The 12,341-nt window shown below is 41.4% G+C and overlaps 1 protein-coding gene across 1 annotated transcript in view; it reads left to right on the top strand.

Annotated features, from left to right (window-relative positions):
- Positions 1-8,061: 8,061 nt before the first annotated feature.
- Positions 8,062-12,341, top strand: part of ror1 (receptor tyrosine kinase-like orphan receptor 1) — a 253,072-nt gene continuing 248,792 nt past the window's right edge. Inside the window, exon 1 of the mRNA XM_045687800.1 lies at positions 8,062-8,380. Within this exon, the coding sequence (XP_045543756.1) occupies positions 8,275-8,380 (106 nt within the window). The 5' untranslated portion in view covers positions 8,062-8,274. The remainder of the gene's footprint in view (positions 8,381-12,341) is intronic.

Here is a 12,341-nt window from a genome sequence, read left to right as displayed (position 1 = left end):
CATGGATCATTTAGCTATAAAAAAATGCATATAATTGTATTTTTCAATAAATGCTTGCAGTTGGCCTTTACTACAATAGCCCATAGAAACGCATTGAATAATACATTAATGCATGGCAAAAAAACACAGTAAAAAAATGAATCATAAGAAATACTGTTTGGAAATGTCTGTCCTATATCTAGGAGATATAAGAAAGATCAGGAAATACTGTACATACAGTACCAGTCAAAAGTTTGGACACATACTCATTCAATGGTTTTTCTTTATTTTTACTATTTTCTATACTGTAGAATAATAGTGAAGACATAAAAACTACACATGGAATCATGTAGTAACTAAAAAAGTGTTAAACAAATCAACATTTATTTTATATTTTATATTCTTCAAAGTAGCCACCCTTTGTCTTGATGACAGCTTTGCACACTCTTGACATTCTCTTAACCAGCTTCACTTGAAATGCTTGAAGGAGTCTTGAATGAGTTTCCACATATGCTGAGCAGTTGTTGGCTGCTTTTCCTTTACTCTGTGGTCCAACTCATCCCAAACCATCTCAATTGGGTTGAGATCGGGTGATTCTGGAGGCCAGGTCATCTGATGCAGCACTACATCACTCTCCTTCTTGGTCAAATAGCCCTTACACAACCTGGAGGTGTGTTGGGTCATTGACCTGTTGAAAAAAAAAAAATAGTCCCTCTTAGTGCAAACCGGATGGGATGGTGTATCGCTGCAGAATACTGTGGTAGCCATGCTGGTTAAGTGTGCCTTGAATTCTAAATAAATCACTGACAGTGTCACCAGCAAAGCACCATCACACCTCCTCCTCCATGCTTCACGGTGGGAACCACACATGCGGAGATCATCCGTTCACCTACTCTGCGTCTCACAAATCTCAAATTTGAACTCATCAGACCAAAAGGACAGATTTCCACCGGTCTAATGTCCATTGCTTGTGTTTCTTGGCCCAAGCAAGTCTCTTCTTCTTATTGGTGTCCTTTAGTAGTGGTTTCTTAGCAGCAATTCAACTATGAAGGCCTGATTCAAGCAGTCTCCTCTGAACAGATGATGTTGAGATGTGTCTGTTACTTGAAGTCGGTGTGTCCAAACTTTTGACTGGTGCTGTATATATGTTTTATTAAATTATATGTTGGGTTCTGATGGAGTGTAACAGTTGAACTAAGCTGACGAGGCATTTATAAGTTATATTCTTCAAAAATCAAAGGGTACATATCATTAACTTATAAGCTCAAAAATGGATGTACTGTAGCACACTCGACTAACCGGTGCCCCCGCACATTGACTCTGTACCGATTCCTCCTGTAAATAGTCTCGCTATTGTTATTTTACTGCTGCTCTTTAATTACTTGTTACTTTCATTTCTTATCATTATTTGTATTTTTTAAACTGCATTGTTGGTCAGGGGCTTGTCAGTAAGCATTTCACTGTAAGGTCTACACCTGTTGTATTCAGCACATGTGACTAATAACATTTGATTTGAACTGCAGATTGTCCCATATAAAGTATTTTTCACTCAAATAATTGTATGATGTCATGTATTATAATAATCTATAATTAGAAAATGAAACTAAAACATAATCTGCAGAAAATGAATTTTACATCTTATAAATCTGACTCAAATCTGTTCAGACCATTTTAAACCCATTTGCACTGTACAGCTATTGTACTGTGAAACCTGTGAAACATTTCAAGGGCTGATGATATTAACAGATCTTTCCCTAAATAGCCAGTGTGTTTAAAACATTGTTGATATAGATTTCACATCTCTTAGGCAGATGAGCTGGATAACTAAACACTGTCAGGATTGTTGAGCTTTTATTCTCATCCTTTCCATACTGGTGTCATGTTGAACTGTGACAAGATATACTGTCTCTCCAGGAATAGGGATTGACCTATCCCTGCAGTACAGTATAGTTCTGTGTTGGTTGAGATAGGCCACAGGGGACCACCATGTTACTGACATTACTGAGACTGGTTTTAAGTCAGGAGAGGAGTCCACACAATGATCTGTTAGGATATAAAACTGCTCAGAGGCTCAGCATAATGGATGTTTCTGACCGCACTGCAGATGCTGGATCTTATCCATAGACCTCTCCATTGTGTATTTTTTCTCTTCTACTCTCTTCTTCTCTCCTTTCTTTTCCTCTCATTCTCCCTCTGGCCCTTGCTCAAGATTCTCTTGGAGAAACCACAGCGTTGTGAGGCCTCTTGTCCTACTGCCGAGGAGTGCATTTCTGTGGTCCAGTTCAGAGCGAGAGAGGGAGGTTTCTGTGGTCCAGTTTAGAGCGAGAGAGGGAGGTTTCTGTGGTCCAGTTTAGAGCGAGAGAGGGAGGTTTCTGTGGTCCAGTTCAGAGCGAGAGAGGGAGGTTTCTGTGGTCCAGTTTAGAGCGAGAGAGGGAGGTTTCTGTGGTCCAGTTTAAAGCGAGAGAGGGAGGTTTCTGTGGTCCAGTTTAGAGCGAGAGGGAGGTTTCTGTGGTCCAGTTTAGAGCGAGAGGGAGGTTTCTGTGGTCCAGTTTAGAGCGAGAGAGGGAGGTTTCTGTGGTCCAGTTTAGAGTGAGAGAGGGAGGTTTCTGTGGTCCAGTTTAGAGCGAGAGGGAGGTTTCTGTGGTCCAGTTTAGAGCGAGAGCGAGGTTTCTGTGGTCCAGTTTAGAGCGAGAGAGGGAGGTTTCTGTGGTCCAGTTTAGAGCGAGAGAGGGAGGTTTCTATGGTCCAGTTTAGAGCGAGAGAGGGAGGTTTCTGTGGTCCAGTTTAGAGCGAGAGAGGGAGGTTTCTGTGGTCCAGTTTTGAGCGAGAGAGGGAGGTTTCTGTGGTCCAGTTTAGAGCGAGAGAGGGAGGTTTCTGTGGTCCAGTTTAGAGCGAGAGGGAGGTTTCTGTGGTCCAGTTTAGAGCGAGAGGGGGAGGTTTCTATGGTCCAGTTTAGAGCGAGAGAGGGAGGTTTCTGTGGTCCAGTTTAGAGCGAGAGAGGGAGGTTTCTATGGTCCAGTTTAAAGCGAGAGAGGGAGGTTTCTATGGTCCAGTTTAGAGCGAGAGAGGGAGGTTTCTATGGTCCAGTTTAGAGCGAGAGAGGGAGGTTTCTGTGGTCCAGTTTAAAGCGAGAGAGGGAGGTTTCTGTGGTCCAGTTTAAAGCGAGAGAGGGAGGTTTCTGTGGTCCAGTTTAGAGCGAGAGAGGGAGGTTTCTATGGTCCAGTTTAGAGCGAGAGAGGGAGGTTTCTGTGGTCCAGTTTAAAGCGAGAGAGGGAGGTTTCTATGGTCCAGTTTAGAGCGAGAGAGGGAGGTTTCTGTGGTCCAGTTTAGAGCGCGAGAGGAAGGTTTCTGTGGTCCAGTTTAGAGCAAGAGAGGGAGGCAGGGAAGGAGAGAGAGAAAAGAGAAGGAGCACATATACTGTACAAATATAACAAAACATCAAATGAACATGTTTCCTCTGCTTACTCTCTGGCATAGGTCTCACATAGAACAGAAATACATAGCCATTTGCTGTGAAGCAACAAGGCAAAACTCTCTCCCTTTTCAAACTCCCACACTTTCCCCACCTTAAGAAGCAACAGCTGGGAAAATAAACCGCGCCAGGTTTTCAGTTTATTTACTGCGCAGGGCATGACAAATTATACCAGAGACGCACTTGTTTTCCAAAGTATTAACTCTCAAACGTTGTTTATGTGACACAAACCTCAAAAGAAAAACAATCTGGTTAAGGTACCAACACAATAATATGTGGGTGCAGTTCTCTTGTTCTATGTGTGTATCCTGAACATTTAGATCCGCTTTCCTGGACCCAGATTAATCCTGGCCCTGGACTAAAATACATGCTAAATGGAAAAGTGCTTTTTAGTCCAGGACTAGGTTTAGTCTGTGTCTGGGAAACCGGCTCATACGGCTTACGTTGAACATTATCTACATTTTCTGGACAGAGAGAGGATACTATATGTTGTTTTCTATCAGTTACTTTACCAGGTTAAATTAGATTAAATCTAAACTATCAACCGTAACCACTTACGACAAACCAAACAAACACAGGAACATTATCCCTTTCATTGGAACCATCTTCATTTCCTTTCCCTTCCTGCTCATCCCCACATCCTGACCCTAAACCCCCTCCACCCCCTCTTACCCCCATGTCCCTAATGATCTGCAGTGTGGGCACTAGAGAGAGGGATAATACTGGCTGAACTTCTGATCTTCTGCCATTTTCACACCGTCCGGCATGTTAGCCTGTCACTCAGAAACACAACTGTCATTGGAAGGCTGACAGATTGAGGAAATGCCAGCGAGGGACCAGCCAGACACAGTGTACCTCCTCCTTCCTGCCTCCCTGCTCCTCCTCCCCTTCAGCCCTCTTACATTGGAATGGAGGGAAGAGAAAAGTGTTTGTTATTCTTTTTTCTTTTGTTTCTTTGGTGTGGCTCAGTTGGTGGAGCATGGTGCTTGCAATGCCAAGGTTGTGGGTTAGAAGCCCATGGTGGACCAATATGAAAAGAAAAAAAAATGATGCACTCACTACTGTAAGTTGCTATGGATAAGAGTGTCTCCTAAATGACTAAAATGTAAATGTCTCTAGAGTAATAGAGGGGTGCTGCATAATGCCTACCCCTATGTCAAGATGCACTTCCCTCATAGTGGGGTGGAGTAGGCCAGGGTACTACGTAGTTGAGCCCTAAAGAGAGAGGGAGGGGGAGAGTGAGGTCACTTTTATTTTGTCTGCCATTAGTGATGATGTCACCTTATCAGTCCAAAATGAGGGTGGGGGCAGAAACTACAGTACATCTATTGCCAGTGACAGTAAGGAGCACAAAGTGCTAACACATTTCCAGTCAGACAGACGGTTGGACAAATACAGTGATTGTAGTCATCTGAAGAGAAAGAGAGTAGATGGCAGCCAGGTTTGAGAGAGGAGAAAGATAATCATTTTCTTTTCATTCCCTTCTGGCATCTGTTGAAGTTGCTTTGAGACAACATCATCAGAGGTCGCGTCAGCCTTTTAACAGAGACCTCAGTCATTCTGTGTGTGTGTGTGTGTGTGTGTGTGTGTGTGTGTGTGTGTGTGTGTGTGTGTGTGTGTGTGTGTGTGTGTGTGTGTGTGTGTGTGTGTGTGTGTGTGTGTGTGTGTGTGCCCGTGTGTCCATCCATCCACAGAGAACCGGGGGATTCCCTCTTCAAAAGAGACCATAATCCAGACCTCCATCTCCCCACCCATTAGAATTAGATGAGTTTTGCCGTGTATGGTTGCAATTTTAAGAATCTTATTTTAAAGATTCTCTCAGAGAGAAAAAACGTCACTTTTCGTAAATATTTCTGCTACTTAACCAACCCTGTAGTAATGGCTTACAAATGTTTAATATTAGATGGAATCATGGCGGAGAGAGGGAGTAGAGAGAGACATTCAACTTTTCTATTTTTTCTCATTTTAGCTTCCCTGGCATGGGATGTCTAATTCCAAAGAAAACAGCATACATCTTTGAGTTTATACAAAACTATCTTGTTACTTTATGAAGATTTTCCTTAACCTTTGCATGTCTTTATTGTGTGTGTTTGCAATCAAACAGCTTTGGTAATATGGCTGGACTGAAGCAGTGCTTGAGTTGCCATTATTACATGATTCAGTTGTTTCTGTTGCAGCTAACAGAGGTCAGTGTCACAGATAATGTGCCCTTTGTCTTAAGATGTGTGTCAAATCAAATCAAATCACATTTTATTGGTCACATGCACATATTTAGCAGATGTTATTGCAGGTGTAGGAAAATGCTTGTGTTCCTAGCTCCAACAGTGCAGTAGTATCTAGCAGTTCACAACAATACACACTCATCTAAATGTAAAATATATAAATATTAGATTGAGCAATGTCGGATTGGCATTGACCAAAATACAGTAGAATAGAATATAGTATATACAGTACATATGAGATGAGTAAAGCAGTATGTAAACATGATTTAATCATTATTAAAGTGACTGGTGTTTCATTATTAAAGTAGCCAGTGATTCCAAGTCTATGTACATGGGGCAGCAGCCTCTAAGGTACAGGGTTACGTAACCGGGTAGACGGCGGCTAGTGATGGCTGTTTAACAGTCTGATGGCCTTGAGATAGAAGCTGTTTTTCAGTCTCTCGGTCCCAGCTTTGATGCACCTGTACTGTGTGTGTGTGTATGTGTGCGTGTGCATGTGTTCTCCAGAAGACGCACTGACAATCCCTATCTGTCTTACTCTATAACAGGAAGAAAACCACTTTCAAAGGCAGTTGGAGGAGTGGGATCAGATTATACAGGCTGCCATATGTCCCAGCCAGCCATTCAGACAGTTAGCCAGCTTGCCAGCCAGTCAGCCATTCAGCCAGTTAGCCAGCTTTCCAGACAGTCAGCCAGACAGTCAGCTAGTCAGCCAGCCAGTCAGCCCGCCAATCAGCCAGCCAGTCAGCCAGCCAGTGCTGATGAGGAGTTGGGAAATGGGAAGTGAAACTGTGGACTTGTGAGTCATCATAGCCCTGTCACTTCAAACAGCAGAATGCTCAAAGCTCCCGCTTCGCGTCTCCGCCGCCAGATGGCCTAACGAGCAGGAGCAGGTCAGGATGTGGGACCCGGAGACGCTAAATTGCTACCATTCACTTTTCTCTCCCCCACAGGTGCTAGAAAGACAATTTTGACACTGATAAAGTGTGTCTGATGGGTGAAGTGAAGTGTGTATAGGTCAAATTAAACAGGGTGTAAAGTTGGTAGTTGGTGATATGCTTTTATAAAAGGTTTGGAATTTATTATAATGTTGCTTTCTGTTAGTTGGAGGCCGAGATTGTGCAGGTTGTAGGTGTGAGTTTTTATTGTTTTGTAACCATATGTTCCCAGACCGACTGCCCCAACGCCTCTCTCTCTCTCTCTCTCTCTATCCCTCTATCCTCTCTCTCTCTCTCTCTCTCCCTATCCCTCTATCCTCTCTCTCTCTCTCTCTCTCTCTCTCTCTCTCTCTCTCACTCTCTCTCCCTCTATCCCTCTCTCTCTCTCTCTCTCACTCTCTCTCTCTCCCTCTATCCTCTCTCTCTCTCTCTCTCTCTCGCTCTCTCTCTCTCTCTATCCCTCTATCCTTTCTCTTCCTCTCTCTCATCTATCCTCTCTCTTCCCTTCTTTCCATCTCTTAATTTCTCCCTCTCTTCCTTCATTGCTCGTCAGTTCAATTCAATTAAATTCAAAGGGCTTTAATGGCATGTGAAACACATGTTTACATTGCCAAAGCAAGTGAAATAGATAATAAATAAAAGTGAAATAAACAATAAAAAATGAACAGTGAACATTACACACACAAGTTTCAAAGGAATAGAGACATTTCAAATGTCATATTATGTCTATGTACAGTGTTATAATCATGTGATCATCACATATTCATCACTGGTTGCCCTTTTCTTGTGGCAACAGGTCACAAATCTTTCCCCCTCTCTCTCCCTTAATCTCCCTTCCCCTGTTCAGAAGAGCATGCATCACTTTCAAATTCATGACAATGAATAAGCTCTATCCTGTAAAGTCTACATTAGTTGGTCCTGGATTGAGTGTGTGACGTCTCATTCCACGTGTTACCAATTTCAACCTCTTGGCTGTGCTCCAACATTGTGTGTGCTGGAATAATTTCTTTAACCCACATCAACCTGCTCATGTCTTTCTAGTGATACAAAGATTTTTGCCATCATCTATTTTTCTGTAGTGAATTGGAACTTCTGATATTATTTTCTAAAATTATGAATTGATTGATGCACACTTTTGCATGACCTGAAGTAGGCTAGCCTACTTTTACTCCAGCTTTGTTACAGCAATTAGAATAGGTTCTTATGTATGTCTGCTATGCTAGTATAGCCCACCTATATGGGAATGAATAAATTAACTTATATGGGAATGAATAAATTAAACACCATAGATAGACCGTAATGCAGCACGTTTTCCTTGGTGCGATCTGAACACTTTGGTTGCGCAAAGAAATGTGTATTTTCAACACAAGGTGGCGACACATCGAGCACTAATCAGAGCCAGATGGCTCCAGCAAGACAAGCCGCTCAGACAGACGTTTTGGAAGCGTGCGCTGAGAACGCGAAACCAGGCAGTGGGACTCCGGCGGTCAGACAGGAGACAGGGAAAGAGAGAGAACTTCGTGCGTTCTACTACACACAGTCACAGGATAAGGACCAGTGCGTAGACAGTTATTATAGACATTTTTGTGTGTCTTCTTTTTAAATCAACGTTTACACGTGAGATTACGGTTGTAGTGGATGTAAAGGAAATAGAATCGGAGGAATGTATCCAGCTAGAGTAACAGTGACCCACCGTCTTCCGAGATGTCAGCTCCACATTATCCGAACCATCGTGCTACTCCTGGCTGTCCTAGAGATGACTGCGACCCGTAAGAATGAGACATTTTATTACAGTGTTACAATGTCATATTATCTGAAACACACGCAAATTTGAATGCCATGCATTTTCATATTTGATGCCGTCGTATGGTGATATATAGGCTATAGCCTATCGATTTATTCGATTGACGTGTCTCTCTGCAAAATATTTCCTTTCCTCTTTTTATTTGTTTTTTCGTTAATAAAAAAAATAAATTCAGATGGTTATATGGACATTCAATTCGTTGTTTTCTTGGGCTTCAAAATAGGCTACTTGGTTGCACAAACGTGTTATTATTAACTTATTAGACTACATTGTTATTACCATACCTTATCTTAGCTCTTGTGTAAAATATCTGCGGAAGGCACTACATAATATCTTCATTGATCAAGTATTGTTTACCGCCAAGTCTTTTATATTTTAAACAAAGCCAATTTAAACATTGATTTATAATCTCCAGTATATTAAAATACAAAGGGACTCTTCTTCTCCAGTCATGATGAAGAGGATAACTATCTCAGTCCCAGCTTGAGGTCCATTGTGAGTGTCGATCCATTTGTGATTTAATGCAAACTCATGAAATACAATGCTGACTGATGCTGAGAGTAATGAAGTTCTTCGAAAAGGAAGAAAATGTCTTTGTTGGAACAGACTCACTCCATCAGAAATGTAAGGCTAATCACTGTAGTCAAATAACAAACAGTAGCCTAGCTAGACTTGTCGTGTGTCTAAAACTATTGTCTTCAAAGTTGTCTTCTACAATCTCTACAGGCCTAGTACCTTGTCCTGCATACACTGGCAGTGAGGAAGTTAATATATCATGTTGTTTACATTTCTGTCACAACAGTTGTGATTTCAGGGACATAAAGTGACTTTATAGCTAATAATATCCTTTCACTTAGTCATCACAAAGCCAAACAATCATTCTCCTCCCCACACTTAACCTGTGAAAGGTTATAAACATCCTGGGGCTTTATATAAGCTTTATAACAGCTGTCTAGCAGAGGCAGGTGCCCAGATGGTGTCAAGTAGTTTCCATTAGGGCCGGAAATTGCCAGGGACCTCACGATATGATACTATCACGATACTTAGGTGCCGATACGATATGTATTGCGATTCTAACGATCCTCGTGATTCTATATGTGTTGCGATTCAATACTGTGATTTTATTGTGATTCGATGTTGTTCACCATATGTCTGCTGCAGAGGGACAAGAGAGAGCCAGGAGACTAAGAGTGTTGATCAGTCATGGAAATACAAGTGCTAAAAACAAATTGTCTCACTATTTAAAAAGTGCAGTTACAGCCAACTAACGCAAAAATAATATTGCAATATTGTCAATATGAAACATTGTTTCCCCTAGTATTTATTTCAGCAGCGGTGGCAAAGTTATTGTGGGGGGTGGGGGCTTAGTGGGCATGGCCAATGGCGTGAACAATTTTAGAGGCCCTCCTCTTGGCCACAGATTTTGCTGTTTTAAAGTTAATTTCCTGCAATTCTACACATGTTGACATGGGGATGAGAGAAAATGTGCATTTTTAAAGCTAATTTCCTGCAGTTCTATACATTTTTCCAGGGCTTATGCCTTGTTCTTATGCTATCTGAGTGACTCATTTTAGATTGTCCCTGTCTGTCTAGTTTTTATTTAGGTGGTTGTTAGTTCTCAAAGATGATCTTAGAAATACATAGCTCCATTATCCTTTCTAAATACTTTATATCAGGTTTTAGTCATTTAAGTTTACGCTGAAAACGTTTTACTATCCCATTTTTTAATAATATTTTTTGGGGTGGCGGCAACGATTTAGCAGCGGCGGCCCGTCGCTGCTAAATGAATATAGGGGAAACACTGCGATACGATGCAATATATCGTCAAAAATAATATCTGATATGTAACTATCGATTTTATTTCCCCCTCACTAGTTTCCACAGTTTAAAAGTTTGGAAGAGAGGTGCTGTCATTGGACAATTTTGTGAATCTTGTGAATCGAATAGGAGTCTAGTTTGTTACCCAGTTTGTCTATGTATTATTAATTGCCTGCTAGAGGATGTGTCTAGATTTGTTTGGATTACACCAGTCCTCCCTATTGGATTGGTATATTATTTACAAAGGTTGGAGGAGGCAGTAAGGCCATTTTCTGACATGCCACTCTCTCTTAGACTAGTGTCAGGAGCCAGGAATGGTAATCCAAGACACATGACTGGATGAGTTATGCATTCATCAAATAGGATTTTATGATTGAACAGGAAAAGGGGAGGGGGGATCAAACCCTGGTAACCATTTCATATCTCCACTTCTTCAGCAGACTGGAAAAGAGGAGTGGAAAGAAACACATTCGGAATCTGCCATGATACAGAGTCTCTTACATGTCATAACAGTCAGAGGGCTATCAATCATTTGGGAGGAACTGCCTCGGGTACAGATTTCAACATGATACAACTGTTGACACTAAAGGCACTTTGCCTCTGAAAAACCTCACCCCGTCTGGACTGCAGTCTGTCTCTCACAGGAAGCCTCCCGTCCTCTTCCTCAGCTCTGATAGCTGAGCTCTTAGCCCCGTCTTCTCTCTCTCCTCCTAATGCATGCTACTGTAACTCAGCCATCCATTGCTGCATCTTTAAAAGCCTTCTCAGACGTTCAGGAATGTGAAGGAACTATATGTGTGAAACAGATGTAATGGTTGTAGTGTATGTATGTGGGCGTGGGTGTGTGTGTGTGTGTGTGCCTTCGCCTGCGTGTGTATGTGTTTTGTGACAGTTTGGGTCCAGTGTGAAGCATCTGGAAAGATAATAAAGTCACACACCTTCTATGAATCAGTCCTCAGTCATAAATCATACACTTCTCAGCTGGTCCCTCGTTACTTTCAAACAACGGTGTGTAAAACATGTCATGCATTAGCAATTACCTACTTACCTTTTGTTATTCACATCATATGTTTGCCAAGTTTATACGGCTGTATTGCTCAACATACACCATGTTTTGAAGATGATGTCTTGTCTTGGCTAATTGTTTAAGTGGTGGTTACCTACAGTAATAGATGGTTACACAATTCTTACTCAGTTATTATTTTGTGCAGTGTTACATTAAACTGATGGCCAGATATGAGAAACAGAAATATGAACTTGAATGCACTATCAGGCATCCATTTTGAATTTAATTTATTTAACCTACCCACTGGGCACTCACTGGTTGAATCAACGTTGTTTCTGCATAATTTCAATGAAATTACGTTGAACCAACGTGGAATAGATGTTGAATTGACGTCTGTGCCCAGTGGGTCTCCTCGAGTTGTGGTTGTTGTGTGTTTGGGTTTGTAGTGTAACAACTGGCAGCAACAGTAGAGCAACTGATTACTTTCATTACTGACTTCCGCTTGTGTTTCCCAGCGTAATGACATCATTAAATCAAATCAAATCAAATTGTATTTGTCACATGCGCCAAAAACAACAGGTATAGCCCTTACTGTGAAATGCTTACTTACAAGCCCTTAACCTACAATGCAGTTCAAGAAACAGAGTTAAGAAAATATTTACTCAATAAACTAAAGACTGTAAAGAAAATTAGATCACAAGTGTTTCCTAAGGATCTTCGATAGCATACCAGTGGCACTATTATTTCCATAGACTGGCAACCAGGCATGTTAGGCTACAACTGAAAATACTATCCAGTAGCCTAATTTAGTGAAGGAAAAAAACATCATTGTGGGTGGTTTTAGTCCCAAATCTTTGTACAATGTGGGTGGTTTTAGTCACAAATCTTTGTACAATGTGGGTGGTTTTGCAATATGACTCAGAGGTTTGTTTCTTAGATATTAGATTGTGATAAATAGGTTCTGTAAATTGCAACAGATTGCAGTTTTACTGTAAGTTACTCCTTCTTACCACCGCATGATATTTTCATCTAAAAGCCTTATAAGAAACAACCCCCACAGAAAGCTAAGCCTAGTGTTTTTCTGGTTGGGAGGCTTGACTCT

This window comes from Salmo salar, chromosome ssa10 (genome assembly GCF_905237065.1).
Source record: "Salmo salar chromosome ssa10, Ssal_v3.1, whole genome shotgun sequence".
NCBI classification, from domain to species: Eukaryota; Metazoa; Chordata; class Actinopteri; order Salmoniformes; family Salmonidae; genus Salmo; species Salmo salar.
The sequence above is the reverse complement of the archived record's forward strand: the minus strand, read 5'-3'. Positions and strand labels throughout refer to the sequence as shown.